We start from the raw sequence: 22,604 nt of genomic DNA on the forward strand, positions 1-22,604 counted from the left end.
CCTGTTTTCCTGTTTTTAACAAGAATGCAAAGTGATCTTTAACACGGATCTTACATAGTATTGACAACAGTTTATTTGAGCATGTCACATGCTGTTATTACTGTACAATTGTTATTTCCTTTTTTGATTTGTTCTTCCCCAAGGAAAGTGCTGGAAGACTACATTTCAAAAGCACCAGATTTCATTGTGTAAGTGTGTGTGTGTGTGTGTGTGTGTGTGTGTGTGTGTGTGTGTGTGTGTGTGTGTGTGTGTGTGTGTGTGTGTGTGTGTGTGTGTGTGTGTGTGTGTGTGTGTGTGTGTGTATGTACTGGTAATACTGGGGGAGCACATGGCATGTTCTGTTTTATTTAATACTGTTTGGTGTATTTAAATCATTGCTTTGAGTAAATCTACTTCAGTAGGGATGGCAGCCATCTTAGAATCAGTTGTGATTCATTTAAGTGATTGTTACACTAATCGGCATGGGCTCTTGGTGGTTTACAGCATCTGTTCTTCAGATTTTGTCCGTCATTGGTCATTTTTCTCTATGGCATTTATTGTGTGAGATCCAGCTCAGCCTTTGTCTTCCGAAAGGAACTGCAGAGAGTTCCTCCAATACACCCACAAAATACAAAACTAATACCACCCTAAACAACCATACAAAAGACCTACACTTCTACCAAAACATAAATAGCACCTGTTGGCAGGATAGACATCTTTCACAGAAAATACCTCTTTTATAGAACAGATTCCCCTTAGAGGTTAAGCAGAATATCACCATGACCATTTATAAGTGTAATTGGGGTGGCTGAATGGTGGGCCAATGTAAAGGTATTGAAAAGGGCCAGAACAAGGAATCGATCTAGTATTAATTCATGTCTTGGTAAGTGGGTGGGATCAGGGGCAAGGCTTCAAATGGTTCACTGGATCAACAGCTTGTTATTAACTTATGAATCCGTGATACCACTTTATCTTAGTTGTTTGAATATTAATAAAATATTTAAACCAAAAAGACTTAGTAGGGATTCCAATGAACTATGCATGTTTCTGTAAACTGTATAATTATACCAAAAGTATAACAACCCCACCTTGTCGCTGTTTTATATATTACCTCTTCATCACAATCCCACTATTATAGTCTTTATTCACACACACACACATATATATATATATATATATATATATATATATATATATATATATATTGATCCTCTGTATCATTCCACTGTGGCCAACAATCTTTGCTTATTATATCTACCTTAGATAATGGTATAAATACTTTAAATATTAATAATTGTAGGTTACCTATCATATTTTATTTCTTTTATTACTAGAATTACTTTCTTTTCAGATTTGCACCTCAGAAAGGTCCCTGGGCCACCCTACCTATCTGTTTAGCAAATTAGTGAACTAAAATGTACCCAAATTATTATTTACCCAACATACTGCTGATGTGTACTAGTGACCCAAAGAGTTTAACTTTGTTTATGTTACATTATTAATGACACATATGCTTTGTGTGTTTTCTTACTGCTTGGCTGCAGCTGAAAGGGCTCTCGGAAGAAGTGCAGAAGAATACTGAGGCAGTTCACAGTGCTAAGGAAGAAATCACTGAGAAGCGCCGTACTGTGCAGAGTCTTGAAACTAAGCTAGAATCTCTACGTAATCAGGTAAAGGAGAACATAACTGGAAACATTATTTTGTATCACACAATTTGGCAGATTATAAAAATATTTTCTTGGTAAGAAAAAACATAATTCAAAAGGTCATTGAAATATTCTTAAAATGTATACTGTAAATGTTCACTGACATTTTTGAAAATTACAAGTTATACTGGAATATTCAGCTGAATGCATGCAAGTAATCTAGCAGCATTCAATATTTCTTAACTAAAATTTCAACATACTCTTTTTATAACTTTCCTCACAGAAAAAGTAAAAAAAAATGTGATGAATGCAAAATGTGATAAACATTTTAACTAACTATGAAAAATAACTGTTGCTTTAATGATGAAATCACTGTAACAGGTCATGAAGATTGATTCAGAAGTTGCTTACCATATTAAACACCTGGGACCAAAATATTCAAACATAACCTGTGAAAATCAGAAGCCCAGCTGAAATTCACTGCAGTGTGTGCCTTGGTTAATGGTCTGACACTAAGGAGGGATTCCACTGCAGTGATAATGGTCAGAGTACAGGGCTTTCAGTAAGATACTGGGGACATTGTCCAGCACATCTTGTAATCTGACATGCAGTCCTGCTATTGTTTCATGTATGTTCTATATTTGTTAATCTGTCTTTAACCTGTCATCAATAGACATGCATAGGGTCGCAACATAATTATGAAACCTAATCTTTAGATTATTCCTTCTAGACCATAAATTATGGGGTCTATATTATATCCTTGAACGCTTAAAAAAGCGAACGCTGATTGATCGAACTTATTTTCGCGAAACAGCAAAATATCGAAGCAGCAGAAACTCAAATTTTTTTCCTAGGGAAAGAATTTGGTTGTCCGTTTCTGTTGCTTCGGTATTTTCAGTGTTATGGTGGAAAGTTACCGGTCGGATTCAGGTAAGTGTGCAATTGTGTGTATGTGAGTGTTAGGGTGATTTAGGTGAGTTAGGGTTAGGGCTCGGGTTAGGTGTGTGTGTGACTGAGTGGACATGAGGGTTAGGGCGAATTTAAGTGAGTTTGGGTTAGGGAGCGAGTGAGGTGAGTGTGCGATAGTGACGGACCTTAGTGTTAGGGTTTGGGTTAAGGTAAGTGGGTAGTTAGTGGTGTGTGTATAGTTTAGTGTAGGGTTAGATATCAGATTTTAGGTGTATGTGTGTGGATTTCTGTTTGTTTGGTGTGCTTGTGTTGTGTGTATGTGTTTTGGATCAGCGATTTTTTTCCCTGGGAAAAAAAATCGCTGATCTGACAGTTCGAGATTGTAAGCTTTCACTTAAATTAGGTTGATCAATCAGCGTTCGCTTTTTTAAGCTTTCGATGATATAATATAGACCCAAATTATGCATGCTACTCTATACCAAATGTTGGCAGACCAGCAATCTTGACAGACGTATTTTTCATTATTTATGCAATTTAACTTTTTCTGCCATTCTGTAATATTTTTATATATCTTTACCTCGTGTTTAGCCTCTTTGTGGCAGTATTTTATGCACATGATGTAAAATGTCAATTACAATTCTCGCTTGCATTTTCATAGACACAATCCCTCAGCTGCTAAGCTTGCAACCTAAAAGTGGTAAAAGGTCTCTTCATTCTTATTGTAAAATATTCCCAGCTGTATATATATCTCAGTACTCAAATACAAGTAACCATCATCCAGACTAGGTCACCTCTACCCAGTGCAGGATTAAGTATACCTCTGGTCCTGGCAAGTTTTCATAAAATGGGCTCCCCACCCACACACATTTCTTGGGGGAGACCAGGCACAAGTGCACATGCTCTTTTAGATTCATCTTCCTGATTTATGATCATTCAAACTGCTGCCATTATAATCCACCAGTGGCCACAGTAAACTATTAGAACGTACTTTATACAAATGCACATTAGTCCTCCAAAGCTAGAATAATTACTATTTAATTTGATCATTACAGCAAGGCAAGCTGTTTTCATCCACACAGATCCCAGCACTTAGCAATCATAGTCTTAGATGTCTGATTGTTGTAACAACAACAACTATGGACACAACAGTTTACTTCAAGTTTCTTTCACACAAACACATAGCTCTAATATACCAGTTTATTTCACATAAATGCAAACTAGTTCTGCTAAGCCAGACTCAAATGATAAGCAGGTAAGTTACTTTCATCCACAGACAACCCCACACTCACATAAACAGTAATTGCAACTTTGCCGTGTACACTTAAAATAAATATCAACCTCTTAGAACAGGAATCAAGAAAAAAGCCAAAAAAAATGAGGGTCACAGGCCCAAAATCAGTGACAGCATTTAAATATTAGTTATATAAATAGAAAGTTGTTAGACTAAAAGTGTTTGCATTAGCATGAAATCTAAAATCCAAATGTTTTTCATTATTTAGTGTCACTGTGGTCTTCACCAATTTGCCAGGAAGATGCTAATTTTATGAGAAGCAAAACAAAATTTTGAGGCAAAAATCAAGGCATTTGGTGAACTCGGGAAATTTCAGAACTGTGGAGTTTCAAGTTTGTTTCATGTAAACAGTTGCCACCCTTCGAGTATGCCGAAGAATTTCACACAAATGAAATTTGGCAACAAACTAAGTTGTCCCGGGACATCTTCATGTGGGGCTAGGTTAATATTAAGGGAAGTTAAGTGGGTTGGGGAGGTGAAAGGGTTAAGTGGAGGCAGGGATGGTGGGGAGGAAATGAGATAATGATGGGGAGGGGCTTAAGAGGTTTAGTCTAGTGTATTGGTTAAGCAATCACGTTTTGGCATGAACTTGTTACTGCAAGATATGTCCATGACGACCTGCATATATATATATATATATATATATATATATATATATACATACACACACATATAATTTTTGTATGGATATTCATGGTAAGTTTATTGAGGTGGTTAGCACTGGTGCAGGTAGTGGCAGTTAGGACCATGGTTGCCCAGTGGTGGTTAGTTAATTGTGGAGGAAAACTGTTGTTTCCTGACAGGACCTTGTTACTTGAGGTTCCTAACTAAACCAATATACTTTAAGCTGAGCATTCTTGGAGATAATAAGATTAAAGTTAGGGGTTACCGGTCTTCGGTGGCTGTGCGTCTGAGTGTTTCGGGCTATTCGCGGGCAGGGGACAGGCCTCACTACTGTTCATGAAGTTATGCTTAGCCTCAGCATGAAGGGAGTTCACTGCTGCTGCTGTTTTGTTGGTTCCTTGTGGATTTTCTTAAGGTGGCGCTGAGTGGGGAATGTGACGGCGGGAGCAGACTGCCAATTATGTGGTCTGTGCCTTTCAGAAATCTCGGTTCGGTTGCTCGTTGAGTACACCTTGTGGCTGCAATTTGAATAAAAAAAAAAAAAGCAACCTGAAAGGGGAGGCTTGGTGGTTTAAGTGCTCCGTTTTTGGCCTTCTTGCGGGAGTGGCAGCGTTCACGGGCAGTGAATTCCGATATATGAAAAATAGAAAGGAACAAACAGGGTAACTGGCACACTGTTTATGGGAAATAGATAACAAAGATCTAAATAGACCTTGTCTGGTGTACGACAGGCATTTCTAAAGCTCTTACTTTTTCTATTACTTAGTGAAGATGCAGTTAATGCAAAGAAGGTCAAGAGCCTATATGCTGTTTTGGTTTCTTTGGGTTCCTTGGGGCTGTGTTGTTCCTTTCTCGGCATGTCGTTGTGGTTAGTGGGGTATTAGGTTTGCGCATGAGCAGTATGGAGCCAAAATGCAGAGTCATGGTGTTTCTCCTCACAAGCACACATAAGGATTTATAAAATGAGCATAAGCAGGGTGGAGCTAGTAGGTTGGGCCATGCACTGTTTCCTCACACAAGCGCGGAGACGTACAACAAAAAATAAAATAAATACATTTAAAAAAAAATTAAATTGTGTTGAGGAAATAATAATATGGAGAGTGAATGGCCCAAAATAATGGCTTTAAACATACTAAGTCAGAGATTGTCATTTCTTGCACTATTCACTTTTCTTCAAAGTATGGGAATCTTGGACTGGGGCTGACATCTCCTCGACGAGTGCTGTTTTGTTGCATCGGTAGCTTCCGTTGTGGTGGTAAATGGTAGCAGTTTTGTTTGTTGTATTAGAATGAGCTTGGAAGGTCCGTTCAGGCATTCGCAGATGATGGTGCATCTGGGGTAATGACTTCTCACCATGCATACGCAAGACAGCGTTTAATTAAAAAAAAAAAAAAAAAAAAAAAACTATATATATATATATATATATATATATATATATATATATATATATATATAATATGGGGTTTTAAAGCAGGTCTCCTTAATCATGATCAGGTTAATAGAAGCTGTAATGCCGGTGCTATTTATTGGGACCCATACCTCGCAACTGTACAGCTCCTCGCAAAAGGTATGTGTGGTTACGTTTTGGGGATTGAGGAGGCTGTCATGCAATGTAGTTGGTCTGTGTGCAGGAAGGAATGCTCCATTTGTGGTGTCCACAGCTTTGGGTATTTCTCCGTTACCCTAGCTAGTTTTCATTGAGCACTTATCTTTGTAGTTTTGTACACTGGTGGTTTAGGGGTCATTTATCTCCCTTGTTTGTTGTGGTCATGTTGTGATGGTCTTGAGGTTATTTGGGGTGCTGTTGTAGCCTTGCAATCTCTCTGTCGCTACTGGAGGCCCAAGCTCATTTGCTGCTGTTCTTTATAATAAAATAAAAAAAAAAAAAAAAAAAAAAAAGCCACTCCGAGGAAGGTTTTGTCAGCTAGGTGGAGGCTAGGGGCAGGATAGGTGTTTGCCCCCCTTTTCTGGCAGTGCTCTTGATTTCTCCATGGAAGCCATTGTGGTGCTTTTCACCACAGCCTTACAGGGTTTTCACGGGCTTGGAGATACGATGTGCATGTCTGCTGGATTTTCCTTTGGCAGTTCTCAGCCCCTATCAACATGAGGTCCTTCAGTTGAGTATGGATGTAATGCCTGTTCACGCTGTTTTGGCTAAAGTGATGGCAATTTATTAATTTAGGGTGGCAAATACGTGGGCATTAATGGCATTCAAGAGGTGTATTCCATTCCATTTGACTAGTGTCAGCTGCATGTTGGGAAGTGCAGAGGTCTCACTAGCTTTGGCAGCTGAACAGGGTGGGGGTGGAGAGAGAGAGAGAGAGGAAAGGAAAAAGGGGAGAGATTAAAAAAAAAAAAAAAAAAAAGGGCATCTTCTGGTGCTGCGAAGTTGTGTAGTTCCTGGGCGGTGTTGTGCAACTCACGAGAGCCACCTGCTGCCTTGGCTGGAGGGAGAGGAGATATTGGTTTGAGTTGGGAGCTTCTCTGTCTGCTTGGCTGCTTTGGTTTTCAGTGTTAAAGGTGGGCAGTAGCTTTGCTGTGAAGCAGATAAAACATTAAGGTCAGTGTCTGCACTTAACATATGATGGTTAGGTTCTTATTTGAATGCCTTCTGCCTTATTCACTGGTTTCACAACATGTTGTTGGTGGCTGCATATGACCTACTTTAATAAAAAAAGAGTCAAAGCCATATGTATTAATGGGATGAATTAGTTTTAGTTCCATTTCTAGGTACATGTTGCCATACTCTACTTTGTAGTGTGTCCACATTTTCGTTCTGCTCGCATATCCTGGGGATGGCTTTTCCTGCAACTAGTGGTGGTAGCCCTGCTTTTAGTTATAAAATGGTAGCCAGCATGGCTGCATATGGCTGTTTGTCCTGCAGTTAATCTGGAAGGATGTAAGGGTCCCTTCCTAATGCAGCCATGTGTGGTTCAACCAAATGACTACAGCACAGAATTCACAATATATTGTGTGTTAGGTTGAGTCTTAAGTGGGCTATTTTACACAAGACACGTATACAACTTCACCCCCTAGGTTCTTTCATGTGTGGGGTTTAATTTTAACGTACTCGACTGGTAGATAAATTTATCTTGGGTATTTGATAGGGTCATTGGATGCATAGCGTCAGTTATGGCTGCTTTCTCATAGATAGGAGTGGCAGTGGTACATTTCTTCCTAGGTTGACAGAATAGGTTGTCTTTAAAGACACCTTAGAATGTGTGTTATGTATCTTATGCAGATGGGGTCTTGGAACGCTGCGGCTGTAATTTGGAATAGGTGGGTATAAGGTGAAGCCTGCTCGTTACTGTTAGAGTTTAAGTTTGTCCGTTTCTTTGTAGACGGTGGCGTGCCAAGTACCAGTTGTGGCAATACAGTGAATTTGCAGATCATGGAAGCAGTGGCAAGTGAGAAGGTTACACAGGGGAACTCAAGTGGGCAACAGTTACGGATGGAAATTGCTGAAGTGCAGAAGGCATTATGCGGTGGCTTGAAAAGGGGATTTGAAAGGTGTTGTTTTGATAGGATGGACATTCTTGCCACTTAATTGGGACAAGGAGGGTCAGAGTAATCATCTTAGTAAGGCACGTTTGAACTGTGTTTAATTAGTGGGAGCTGATTATTGTATTGGTATAGGGAGAAAGTAAGGAAGTAGGTAAATGGTGCCAAAGGGGAAAACTGTCGGGGATGGTTTATGGGGAGTGTGGGGATCCCATGGGATGCATTTAGGAAGCATGGAAGGTAGGTGGTTGTGTTGGGGTAGTTTAGAAACTGGGTGCGTTGTTACAGGGGAGTTAGAAGGCTTAAGGAAGCCTGGTTGCAGGATAAGGCAGCTGTGGGATACTAGTGGTATAGGTAACATAAGGAAAGAGCTTTTGAGGGGGAAAGACTATGGACAAACAGGGGTTAAGAATGGTTTGGTAATGAGTGAATTGGGGGTGTTTATAGCTTGCCAGGTAGATTATTTCACTGTTGAGCATAAGTGAGTTTTCAGGAACTAGGTCAAGGGGTGCTAGATTTCTGCCATCTAAGGTTAGGACATTAAAGTTTTTGAGTTAGATTATTCCCTATGGTAATGGGAGTTGTTGCACATATAGAACTGGGTAGTGGGTGGGCTAAGGTGATATGCTACGGTTAACAGGGTCTTGAGGGTGAGACTTGCTACTAGTTGTTTGACTGGGTGCCGTCTTGAGTTCAAGGGGTTATAGTTTGTGGTTTGTTGTGATTATAGGCTGTAAATACATTCAGGTTGAGCCATGATTTCAGCTTTGAAGGCAGCGGGCTAAAAGGGTATGTGTTCTCTTGGTGTGGATGTTCCGATGTTACAATGGGGTCATGGTAATCCTACTTTAATTAGTTTTATTAGGATGTGTTTCAGTGAGGGCATGGCAAAGAGGTTTATGACAGGATTCAAGGTGCTTTACAGATGTTGGGTACACCAAATGATTGGCTTTACCCTTCCCTTTATGGGAAGTGGGTTGAACAATTTTGGGTAGAAGGGAGGGGGGACAGCCTGGTCCGCATGGTTGGTGGAAAAGAGGGATAGACTTACCCTCTTCTGTTCCCCTCTGATGTCTGGATGTTCATTTCAAGGATCTGGGGAAAGGAAATGAGTAGTTGGAGGAAGCTTGCTGAATAGATAAGTAAGCTGAGGTAAGGATGGTGCTTATTTGGTGGAAGGTAATTCAATGGATGGTGTATGAAGTGAGTTGGGATGCTGCTTCATAAGTAAAGTAAGAGAGCAGAGGTATGGACCCTGCTTGTTGGGCAGGGTGGGTAGGTACACTACCCTGATTAACATTACAATGAATGGTGGATGAAGTGAGATGGGACGCTGCTTCATAAGTAAAGTGAGTAGAGGTATAGACGCTGCTTACTGGGGCAGAGTGAGTAGGTACGCTTCCCTGATTAACATTACAAGGATGTTATGCTATATAAGATTCAATTATATCATGAATAGTTGTAATTAATAAAGTTGGTGATCAAAGCTATGTTATGGAAATCTAATAAAGGTCATCAAATGTCATTTGGTGTGATGATGTGTTATTGAAGGGGACTGGGACAAATGCATGTTATTCAGTTAAACATCTGGCTTTGCAAGACTAAACAACAAGATGGTAACTTACTTTCATCAACAACCAACCCCAACCCCACCTAGCAGTTACAGCCACTTTGTTGTGTATTCCTCATCTGTGATAAAATAACACAGACCAAAAATCATAGACACAGCCAAATATAATATGGGACAAAAGAACCAAAGCCAGGGTCAGGTTTTAAATTTTACTCTTAACATACTTCAACAGTTCCTACAATAACAATGTTCCACATTGACATGAGGTTTCTGAAGTTTATGAAGTCTGAAAATCAAATGTTTGTCATTATTTAGTGATCGTAATCCTTAGTGATTTGCTAGAAAAATAGAAAATGTATGAGGAGCATATCTAAAGTTGGCAAAGTCCGGGATATTCAGCAAAATAACTGACTGTTTCAATTTGTTTCAAACAGTTTATTTCATGCAAATGCGCACTAGCCCTTTAAAGTCAGACTGTAAACTGAGGAAATAACAAGAGGTTACATTGATTTTATCCACAACCAATTTAGTGACTGTAATCCTTAGTGATTTGCCAGTAAACTACAGCTTTTTCACAGTCCCCAAAAAAATGAAAATAAGGACGTTTCAGTAGGGCTCCATACAAACAGTAACTATTCAAATGTATTTCATATGAATGCACACTAGGCTTGTAACTGAGTGTTACTGAGCAAAAAAATAACAGGGTAAGCTGCCTTCTTCCACATCCAGCTCCCCTCCCCCCAACTACCATTACTGTCTGCAATAATGAATGATTTGCCAGGAATCCATAAAGTTTAAGAGGTAGAACCAACAATATGAAACAATGCTAGCAACAGTAAGAAATGCTTTCGACTTAGACACAAACAGTATCCAGAGGATAAATAGTTATCTTATCTCATATAAGTGCACACCTATCCTGTAAATACAGACTTCTGGGTGACAACTAACAAGAGGATAAGTCGCCAACCAAAATATTAGGTAAAGACAAGGACATTCTGTGAAATCATGGATGATTTCAAATTTGCTGCACAGGAGGAGTGGCCAGAGAGTAAACATTCCACTTTATTTCACACAAATGTCCACTAGCCTTAATGCCAGACTTTAAACTCTGCAAATGAAGAGGGCAGGTTGCTTTTATTCATGGCACAACTAGCCCCAGATTCGGTTGCCTGCAAGACATTAAAAAAATCCAATTTATTTCATACAAATACATACTAGCCCTTAATACCAAACTTTAAACTGATTAACTGAAAAAGACAGTTTGCTTCCATCCACAGCTACCCCAATCTGGTTGACTGCCAGCATATTAAAATGTAAATATTCCAGTTTATTTCACATAAACTCACACCAGCCCTTAATGCCAGTCTTTAAACTGAGAAAATTAAGGGAGCAAGATGCTCTCATCCACAGCACAGCTAGCCACCTCAACTCTCGATCTAACTGCAAAGAAAAATTAATACGAACATTTATTTCACACAAAACCATACCAGCCCCTTATGCTTGACTTTAAACTGAACAAATGAGGAGGGCTAGTTGCTTCCAGCCACAAAATAGCTGGCCCTTTATTTTCTGGTCAAATGCCAGCATCTTAAAAATATTTCACACACATCCACACCAAACTAGATTTTAAATTTTATTTATTTATTTTACATTTGTTTACCGTGATAGTCCAACTGGATACATGTCCATTTTCAGTGGAGGCCTGTGGAGAAAAGCTCCAAATAGACAAACTTACATAGATTACACAAGAAGTTAGATAACATTAGAAAATATAAAACAAAGTGATTATGTACAATGGTTTAGTAGTGTTCCCTAGTAGGGACTCACAATTCTCATGGACAGACACAATTAAAAGCAAGAGACGCCAGATTGGATATAGAGCTTGGTGACGTAGTTGCATGTTATAATATTTACAGATTATGCTTTCGGTTTATAACTTAATCAGGGTTGGTACATGGGCAAAGCCAGTTCACTTTGAGATACTGTCTGATGCCTTTTCTAAGAGACTTTTGGAGGATTTTAGGGTTATATAGTCTGGCAATGAATTCCAGGTTTTGCCAACAAAGTTGGCAAACAGGGATTCACCAGCAGAGTTATTAACTTTGAGGGTTTGGACCAGTAGTTTGTTGGCTGACCATAGGGATCTCAGGTTGCTATATGGCTTAATAATATTTATAAGTGAGGGGGTCTCCTCAGGGTGGTACAAAATTTTGTGCGCTATTAAGAGCTAATTGAATTAAGCTGGGGGAGTTCTAGCCACTCTAGTTGTTTCAGGTTCTGGCAGTGGTGGGTTCTATAGGTGGAGCCAGTGGCAAATCTGGCAATATGGTTGCAGCTATGGGACAGCTTACCTAGTTCGGATTTGTTGAGATTTGAGAGTACAGGCGAGGCATATAAAAGAGTAGAGAGTAGGTGTGCCCGGTCCTAGCCAGTGGGGTTAAAAATGTCTTGTTTCTATACAGTGATCCAAGCTTCTTATTGATGGTCTGTATGGTTTTGTTGACCTTTAGGTCAAATTTGAGATTATTGTTTATGATAACCCCTAGAAGGTTGGTGTGTTGATCTGGGGAGATAGTGGTACCATAGACGTGACAGAGAATGAAAGTGTGTCAGATCTACTAGTGGGGTTGAAGAGTAGAAGTTTAGTTTTATTGGAGCTCAGCAGTAGGCGTTGCTTGGTGAGCCAGTTCTAAATAGTGTTAAATGTACTTTGGGTTAGGATTTGCAGTTCGGATGGGGAGGTGGCTGAGCAGATCAGAGTGGAATCATCTGCATACTGCATACTGAATACAGGTAGCTTTAGGGATAGCAGTGTGAAGGTTGTTGATAAAAACAGAGAAGAGTAGTGGACCTAGTATGGAGCCTTGAGGGACACCAAGTGTGAGAGGTAGCTGGCTGGAGAGTTTGCCATGCCATAGTACCATTGTGTGCTTATTGAGGGAAATAGATTTTAGACAAAGAATGAGAAGTTCATGGTTGACCATGTCAAAGGCTTTTGATAGGTCAAGAAAGAGGGTGGAGAATAGCCTATTGTCATTCCTGTTTTTGTTTATGGCATTAGTAAAGGAAAGGAGGGCTGAGGTGGTGCTGTGGTATGGCCTGAAACCATGCTGGGAGTTAGATAGTAAGTTATTCCGTGTGTAAGGTATTGCATTAGTTGTTTGTGTACACATTTCTCCATTATTTTGGCTAGTGGGGAAAGAATGGCAATGGGTCTATAGTTGGATATGTCTATAGAACTACCAACTTTATGGAGTGGGATGACATGGGATATTTTCCAGAGGGAGGGGATAGCGCTTTCAGATAAGGTTCTGTTGATAAGGATAGATATGTGATATGCAATGGCATCTGCAGCTATTTGTAGGTACTCTGCAGGGAGGAGGTCAGCAGTGAGGGTGGTAGGTTTTAGTTTTTTTTTTATAAATGTTTTGATAAAACTAATGGATATCGGTTGGAAGCTAAATTGGGGGTGATTAGTGGGTAGATTAGGGGTGTGGTTTAAGTTTGTGAGGGTTAGTTGATTTGCTAGGGATTGGATTGTTTCAGTGAAAAAGTTATTGTAAGTGCCATCTATGGTCTCTGGGGAACTGTGTGTGTGGGGTGGTAGAATGACCTGGATGAAGTAGTTGATTTAAGCTGCCCAGAACTTTTGATGGCTGTTTTGGTGTTTTTGTAGGAGATTTTTGTAGAAGCTTTTTTATCTAGTAAAATAGATTTTTTTGCATCATTCCTGAGTTGAGGGCTAACACTGACTCCAAGTATTTCCTTAGGCTTTTGGTATGTATGGTTGTAGGTTTGGCTGTATTTTTAATTTGTTTTTTGCAGAAATTTATAGACTATGTTTAAGCTGTATTTTATACACTTGCAGGTTAATTTTATAGCTGCAGGGTATACTTTTAATTTTCAGGGCTATGTGAGGGAGACCAGAGTGAAATTACTTTTTTCAGGGTATTATTTTAGGTGTAAGAAAGAAGATACTGGGGGCAAACCTAGCTAATTATAACAATATGGAGGGATCCGAATTAATGTGGGGGACAGCCTAAAAGGTGCCTTTAGACCCAGGGCAGCAGTATACAGTACTTGCTTTAAATTCTAATCTATGTTCTATTTTAAAGACAGACAGCAACTTTAACAGTACAATTTAACAGTACAATTGAACTAGTTTCAGTCCACAATACAGCTTACCACCTCTTACCTGGTTGAATACAATCATCTTACAGAACACAAATATTTCAGTTTATTTCACACAAATGCACACCAGCCCTGAACGTCAGTCATGTTTTAAATTAAGTAAATGAACAAGGCATGTTGTTTTCATCCATAGTACAGATAGCCCTCTCTTTCTCACCTCCTTTGCTCAAGAAAGAGGGTCAAAGCTACTGGTGAACAAAATCAGGGACAATTTTAAATATTACTCTAATTCTCTTAAATTATTAATAGAACAACAGATTTATTGCCGACATACATGTTCTGTACAGTAAAGACACATACAACTCTAATGACTAACACTGGCTGATTGCATTTCTCAATGATTTACAAGAAAATCAAAAAATGTAAGAGTGACAAGGGAAAGACACGAGGAAAAAAGTAAGGGATAAAAAAGAGGTCTGCTCATTGGACATGAGGGCACTACAGTGTTTTGAAAAAAATATCTGCATACTGACCATCTTAATAGGTCTCCCCCACCCCCCAAAAGATGGGTCCTAGAAATGCCTCCGTTAGAATCCTTCATCATCTATACCTGCTGAATATAGTGACACCTAAAATTAAGTATCATAATACATATAAACTAAATTCCATGCCTACAAGCACCAAAATAAACCTACAAGGAACAGAGCAAGCAGTTTAATACATTATAGTTGTTAATTTTCAACTTAAATTGAAACCTTCACACAAACAGAAAATATTTACTGATACCTTAAATAAACACTCACTTTATCAAGAATTACCTTTCCCACTAGGCTCAATCCAAAAGGTAATAAGGGCATTCTGCTTCCATGGCCAATCAGAAACATCCCTATAGTTTCCCACTCATTACATTGTACTGACCATTTTCTGGTGATCACTGTACCATTACCACCTTTTTTTTCAGGTAAAACCACTAAGATTCTTGGTTCTATGTCCACATTCAGATCCTTCACATCTAAGCAAGCATCCCCCTACTATATGAGGTACTGAATCAGCCTTTGTTACAAATCAGAAAGACTGAGGAACAGCCTTTGAATTTCTACTCAGTTTTGTCCTGCTACCTGCAGGACAGGCACTCCCCCTCCAGGTATGATATAAATCAAACACAGTCCTAGTCTTTGAATGAAAGAGAAATTATGACAGCCATACTAACTACAAAAATAGGAATGGCTTTTTACATTGGAAATGAGCCTAAAATAGATCATTGTGGCTCAAGGAAAAGACTCCCATCAACAAATTTAAATAAATACATAAAAATAAATAAAATTCACAACTCTCAAGTAAGCTGGATAAGTATTGCTTGTCCAGAAAAAAAACTTTCAAGTCAGAGCCACCTATCTTCAAGTGTGGCAATCTAGGCTTTTCAACATCTCATACATAGGTTCATAGGTAGGTACTAGGCTATCAGCCCAAGGGCCTACCTAACCCTAGCCAACAGGGTTCCCTGGCTTACACCACCCAAGAAAGTTATTTTCCTGTGCCACTGTCGAGCAGAGACACAGAAGTGATCCCCGGGGTGTATTTCCTATTTCCCATCCACTCATCAAGATTTTTCTTGAAGAGTGCTAATAAGGAACTTTGCTTGACATAGATGGGTAGCCTGTTCCAAAGTATGGGAAGTCTCTGGGACAGGAATCTATCCCTCCAGCATGTCCTGTTTATTGTGGTGACAAGGTTTAGGTCCCTAGAGCATGTAGCTCGGAGAGGATTGGGATTTCTTTAGGTGTAGCATGTCCAACAGCTCTGGGTTTGACATAGCTTTATATGTTAGGCAGAGATCACCTTGGAGTAGGCAATATGCTACGGAATAAAGCTGGAGTTTTTTGAGATGGTCAGTGTAGGGCATTTGTTTGAGGCCAGTAATCCTCTTTGTACTTCTGTGGCCTTTCCAGCTGCTGCAGATGTCTTGTGAGGTACATTCCAAAAGGGGCGTTGTACTCTATAATGGGTCTAATGAGTGTCGAGTAGAGGGGAACAATGACCTCTTTTTTCCTGGATGAGAACCCTTTTATGATGAGGTGTGCCATGTAGAAGGACTTTCTGACTACTGTGGCGATGTGACTATCAAAGGAGAGACTACTGTCCACCTGGGTCCCAAGGTCTCATCATACATTTGGTGTTAAGTAGATTGCTGCCTATGTGGTAGTTCATGGGTACAGAGTTTTTACCAAAGGAGATGACACTGCACTTTTTGGCATAGAGCTTGAGGCCATGGCTCTGACACCAGGCATCTGTCTCAGCGAGACCCTTCTGTAGGATGTCCACATCATTTGGGGACTTGACTATGGCTTCTAGTTTGCAGTCATCTGTGAACTTCATTAGCCAGAGGCCTTCTGTGTTAACCTGTACTTCAGAGAAGTAGATACCAAAAAGGAGAGGTCCCAGGACTGAACCCTGTGGTACTCTACTTGTCACTGGTTTGAGGTCAGATTTGGAGTCTGCAACTTTTACAGTGTGGGTTCTGTCAGTGAGCCAGTTGGCAACCCATCTTGTGACGAAGGGATTTATACCTAGTTTAGTGAGTTTAGCTATAATTCCAGAATGGGGGATGGTGTCGAAAGCCTTGGTGAGGTCAAGATAGGCTGTGTGAACCACCTTACCCTCATCTACGGCTTTGGTGACTGCCTCAAAGAAGTCAATCAGGTTCAGGAGGCATGATCTGCCTTTCACAAACCCGAACTGGGTGGGATCCAGAGTTTGGAGGTTACCAGTGTCTTTGTTTATGAGTTCCATGATGCTACGGTTCCATGGCCTTGCAGACCAGGCTCATCAGGCTAATAGGGCAATAGTTCCTGGGATCAGTGGTGGCTTCCCCTTTGTGGAGTGGGATAACTGTTGCTGTGTGCCATTCAGTGGGCACAAAGCCTGATGCGAGGCTATTACTGAACATGGTGCTTAAGTGGAGAGCCAGTTCGTTCTGAAGTTCATGTAAAATGCAGCCAGGGATGTTGTCCGGTCCCATGGATACTGTGTTTTTGGCATTAGAAAGTGCAGCTTTTACCTGTGTAGTTGTGATTACAGGAACTCTGCATTCTTCCTGTATATATATGGGCCCTGTAGAGGGTGGGGGGGGGGGGTAAAGTTAGCACTGAACCTATTTGCCAGAATGTTGGCAATATCAGTTGGTTCTGTAATTTTCGTGCTGTTGTGTTGTAAAACTCAGAGTAGATCTGAGTGTTGCCATCAAGATTCTTGACATAGCTATAGAATGCTTTGTGGTTGACCTTAGAATTAGTAGCAATTTTGATTTCATAGCTAGCTTTGGAGGATCTTATAAGGGATCTCAGCTTCTTACTGAGGCTGACCAGGTAGCTCCTCCATGCATGGGATTTTACTCTCTTTTGCAACAGTTTCATCCTTTTGTTGTACAGTTTATTTATGGCAGGGGACCACCAGATTGGCTTCCTTTTTTTGGAGGATAGCATCTTGGTTCTGTTTGGGATAGCATGATCCATGCACTCATGTGTTTATAGAGTGCATTTGTGTAGGATTCAGCAGTTGTAACTGTATTGTGCATCTGCATGGGTGCCATGAAGTTCACCACTTCTGTCTTAAGAAGAATGAAGTTGGCTTTGGAGAAATTTTTTACCATGGTTTCCTTAATGGGGGGTAGGGGCGGGATGTGGATATCAAGGGTGATTAGCTTATGGTCAGATCGGACCAACGAGGAGTTGAGTTCAGGTGTGGAACACTGGTCACTCATGTTGGTAATGACTAGGTCTAGGATATTGTTGCCCCTGGTGGGGTGTGGATAAGTTGATCCAGGGCATTGGAGTTTATGAACTCTAGAAAGCGTGGAGCTAAGGAGTTGGTACACAAGTAGTTTTCCCAGTTAATGGTGGGGTAGTTGAAGTCGCCCATTTTTAGGGTGTTTGGTTGAACCCTAATATTTTCCAGTACATCAAGAAAAGAGGAGTGGAATCCTGGGGCATGGTGGGGGATCTGTAGCAAGCTACAATTTGGACTGCAGTTTTGCCCAGAGTTAGTTGCACTTGGATAACCTCAGATGTATTATGCTGAGCAACTAGCCTGGAGGTGTGGATATCCTTAATGAATATGGACACACCTCCACCTTTGGTGTTCCGGTCCAGGTTGCATGGCCGGAAAGTGTGGTATGAGTTATAGCCTGGTAGTGCAGGGGTGCTCTCTGGAGCCTTGAACCAGGTCTCAGTCACTGCACAGATACCGATGTTCTCCATTTTTAAGGAGTGCCTCGAGTGAGTGCATTTTGAGATTTAAACTTCTAGCATTGAGTAGCATTGCCCTCAGTTTTTGCTTGCCTGTTCCTGTTAACGGTGGTGAATTTGTCATTTGAACCTTGCCTAAAAAAGGCACTATAGGGGCGGCAAGAGCCTTAGCCAGTATCCGGAATTCCAGGAGTGACAGGTGCAGGCCATCTGTGGCAAAGCATCGTGGTCTGTCGACCATGTCATCCCAAGCGACAGATACTGGATCGCCTTAGAATGACACCAGAAGCTTAGCCAATTGTTGAAGTCAATCATTTTGTCCTTGTACTGCGGTATCATTCTGGGAGATGGCAGAATGCTACTAAGGGCTAGGGTTATACCTGCCTGGGCTACAAGATTGGAGAGCTCTTCCGTGTCTCTTTTCATGTAGTCCAGGGAGGTACATCTCAGGTCATTCACACCAACATGGACAATGACAGAGTCATATCTGTACTTGCTGTGGAGTGACCTGAGTGTGTGGGTTATGTGGCGGATCCTGGCACCCAACAGGCAGATGACAGTAACCTTCTTCTTGTTTAGCCTGGTGAGTGGGACATCAGTGTGCCTGACTATACCGTCACCTATGACTAGTGTGTTGGGTACGTTGTTTTACCTTATTGGCTGTGGTTGAGTGGCACACCGAGTCTGTGGGCTATGTGTCTTTTGGGTTGTGTTGGGGGATGGAGGTTGCTTGTGTTTCTGCTTTGGAGGTCTCTGTTGCTTAGACAGATTATTATTGAGAGCCTCTGCGAATGTTTTTGTGTTACTATGTATGGATTTTGGTGGTGTAGATTTAGTGAGACTATGTGATGAGTGTGGTGTGGTGCAAATGTTTAGCTTCTCCTCTTGACTGTCAAGTTCAGTCTTGGTTGGAGAGAGCTTTACCTCTAGTTCGGCTAGATAAGTGCATCTCTCACAGGTTGTAGTGTTGTGTGGTAGGAGGAGAGGGTTGTCTGTGTACATGAGGTAATTTCTACATTGCCTCAAGATGCCCATATTCATCAGATAGACAGGAGAGAACACTGGGAGCTGACCCTTGGACATGTCTGAATAAACAACTATTTTCCTCTAGATAAGTGAGGAAAGTGAGTACAAGAGCTGTTTTTCTCTAAGCAAGTGAGAAAAGTAAGTACCAAAACTGTTTTCCTCTAGGTAATGAGGAAGGTTGAATTTGGTTGGATACTGGATTTGAAGAGACATCAGCAGTTTGCTAAAAAAATCCTCCAGTGCTCCCCCTTCACAAAATCAAACAACAGTCAAATCATCTCTGATTATGGGAATTAGCTTATTCATTTACCACTTTATACTTCTACCCCAGTCCCCTAATTAATATACAAATAATGACAGAGAGCATCTTATTTTAATTTTCCAAATGGGCAGTGCCCCTTTTCAGAGGCGGCTTAGGGAGAAATGCTCCAATATTTAGTTCAGTAATACAATACACAATATGCAAGAACAATGAAGAAGTGAGTTGTAACAACAAACACCTCACATAGTAGGTTCAACACAACACACAATGAATTAAACATGAGCAGAAACTGTGAAGTAGTACTTAGTTTAATTACACAGGCAGAAAAGTTAAGAAAGCCTTACTACACTTGCAGTGAGCCTTAAAACTGGTCCTTGTGGATCAAGATAGGAGACCCCAGTCAAATGATTTAAATAACTAAAATTTGCAGTTCTGAGGTTAACTGAATGAGTATTTACTTGTCCAGAAAAAAAACATTGGCAAGCCAGACACACAACTTTTAAAAACGACCACCACTGTCACTAGTTTGGCTGACTGGAACACTGCTTCCTGGCTCTCAGACTGCCAGTGCTTGAGTTCAGTCTTTACACAAAAATAATTACTCATTAAAAACAAAAGTCTCTTTCCCAAGATTTCAACTGGCAAGCATGAATGATCATATAGGAGAGAAGTAAATAAATAACGGCATACAATAGCCCATATTTGAGGACTGGTGTATGATCTGATGGCAGGACACCAAAGGTCATAATACTCTGACAATCTCACTGTACTTGGGCACCTGATTATCCTATTAGTCTCCAGTGGCACTTTCCCAAGCGAGTGGACATTATCTACAGCTATCCCCCTTACCAAACAGGGTTTCATTTTACAGCTCTTCTACTGTCCGATCCATCTCTGCCTCCTCCAGTTGTCTGAAATTCTGCAACAAGCTGTCTCATCACAACTAAACTCTCATATTAACACACTTGTTCTCCTAAATTCTTACCAATAGGTCTTCAGAAAGTGCCATAGTATATTAACAAGCAGCTCATATCTCACCAATCACACATTTCATGGTATTAACAAAGCCAAACATATTGGGACAGTTTTTATTGATACTGCAAATGCATTTGACACTATCCAACACCGTTCAGCTTCTTCATGAACTAGTTTATTATAGAGTCATCCCACTGCTGTTTACTGGATAAATGATTACTTAACTGGAAAGTCATTTAAAGTCCATATAGGCAGCTCCTTCTTTCACTCAGAGCAAATTATAATGGAATTCATCAAGGCTTAGTATTGGGCCTGCAACTTTTTTCTATTGCTTTCAGTATTACCCTTCTTAGCATTTATATACATTTCTACATTGGTGATTTGGTAATATGGGCCTATAATACATCACCAGAAAACACCAGCAAATGATCTACTGATATCTTCAGAGCAAAAGCAGCTTTTTGGTTCCATGGGACCTGGCCTTAACAAATAAAAAAAAGAAATTATACTGTTATGCTCAGAATGCGCATATTTTAGACCTTTCTGTAACCGCTAGAGGCATCAACCACAACAGTTTCTTCAGTAACCCAATATTTTATTGCAAGAGTAATGATTATGCAAATTGGAATTACAGTAAAGTGACAGGTGGAACTCAAAAGATTGGCTGATGTTAAACAACGTTTATTAAGTACCACAACTTTTGAAGATGGCCACCCCAATGACACTAGTTTGGCTAACTGGAACACTGCTTCCTGGCTCTCAGACTGCCAATACAGGAGTTCAGTCTTTAACCAGAATTAATTACTCATTGTAAACAAAAGTCTCTCTCTTTCCCAAGATTTGCACTCGTGAACATGAAAAACCACATACCAAGCAGTGGTTATAAGTCTGCTGCAGGGTGCACTGGGCTGCAAGTTGTTTATGCCAGGTTTTATCCTGGTAAGTAAACCTAACTGTAGACTAGAACAACTAAACACTAGTCTCTTGTCACAAGGTCTTCTCCTGGAGATGCAAGGGGGTGCTGAAAAGTTCTAAGCCGACCAGCTTTCGAAACTCTGAGCATTATTTTGCCTCTGTAGCTGAAAACAGGGTTGTTTCATCTTGTAAGGTGCCAATTTGCAGAATCATAATGCTATGTTTTGACATTGTTTCAGATCATTGATTGAACCATATCAACAAAAAGTGTGAAATTTTCAAGTAGGGTACTCTGAGCTTTCATAAAGTTCCTATTCCTGCAGAAGACAAATACAAAGAAATCCATGAATGTATGATGCAAACATTGAGTGAGAAGTGCCTCTCTTACTCAACTGTGTGAAGAAGTGGTGTGCAAACTTTCAGCATGAAGATTTCAAGACTGAAGATGCAGCAAGGTCTGGGAGGCGTCAAATGGTGTGAACTCTTGAAACTGCTGACCCTGTCCATGACCCGATTTTGCCAGATTGGTGAATGTCAGCTAAAACAATTGCGGAGACACTACAGATATCCAGGGAATGTGTTGGGCTTATAATCCATGAGCAGCTGGATATGCAGAAGCTGTCAGCCAAGTAGGTGCTCAAATGTTTGAATGCCGATGAGAAAAGACATTGAGTGGACACTTCCAAGTTGATTTTGCAGCATTTTTGTCAAGCTAGTGCTAACTTTCTGGAATGACTAGTTGCTGCTGATCAGACCTGGTTACACTACTATGATCCTGAGACAAAACAACAGTTCATGCAATAGTGACACTCAGGTTCACCAAGGCCAAAGAAGTTCAAGACGCAAAAGTCAGCAGGAAAGGTCATGGTCGTAGTGTTTTGGGATCAGGATGATGTTGTAATGGCTGACTATCTTCCAAGGGGCAAAACAGTTAATGCAGAATGCTACTGTAACTTGCTTTGCTGATTAAAGGAGACATTGAAAGAAAAAAGGAGAGAGAAGCTGTGAAAAAGGAGTTCTCTTTTTGCAAGACGATGCACCTGTTCACAAGGTTGGTAAAAATGATGAATGTTTTGACAAAATTGGAGTTTGAGTGCATAGCCCATCCACCAGATCTTGCTTCATCTGACTATTTCCCTTTTCCAAACCTTAAAAAAGAGTTTGAAAGAGCAGCAATTTTCGAGTGATTCGGAGGTGATTGCAGCAGTGGAGCAGTATTTCAGTGATCAAACTTCAGACTTTTTATTAGCGGGGTTACAGAAACTTGATACACAATGTGCCAAGGGTATTGAACTCCAAGGAGAATATTTTGAATAACTCTAAGCTTCATGGCTCCCCATCATTCCCTTCTTGGTCAAGCTTAGAACTTTTCAGCACCCATTCATAAATAACAGAAAAGGTTCAAGGGGAAGATTAGCATACAGTCTCTTTCAGCAGACTCTATGTTGTTTAGTGATATGATGAAAATGTAAAACATATAGTTGGTATTGTCAGACTTTCTGTTGTCCTGAGGTGCTACTTTTTAAAGCCA

The 22,604-nt window shown here is 40.4% G+C and overlaps 1 protein-coding gene across 4 annotated transcripts in view; it reads left to right on the plus strand.

Moving 5' to 3' along the window:
* Positions 1 to 22,604, plus strand: part of LOC122790313 (keratin, type I cytoskeletal 18-like) — a 508,415-nt gene that overhangs the window by 214,204 nt on the left and 271,607 nt on the right. For all 4 annotated transcript variants that reach the window (XM_044057831.1, XM_044057834.1, XM_044057833.1 and 1 more), the window contains exon 7: positions 1,524 to 1,649. In XM_044057831.1, coding sequence (XP_043913766.1) covers positions 1,524 to 1,649 — 126 coding nt within the window. The remainder of the gene's footprint in view (positions 1 to 1,523; positions 1,650 to 22,604) is intronic.

This window comes from Protopterus annectens, chromosome 16.part0, assembly GCF_019279795.1.
Source record: "Protopterus annectens isolate FY-2018-M chromosome 16.part0, PAN1.0, whole genome shotgun sequence".
Lineage (NCBI taxonomy): Eukaryota > Metazoa > Chordata > Ceratodontiformes > Protopteridae > Protopterus > Protopterus annectens.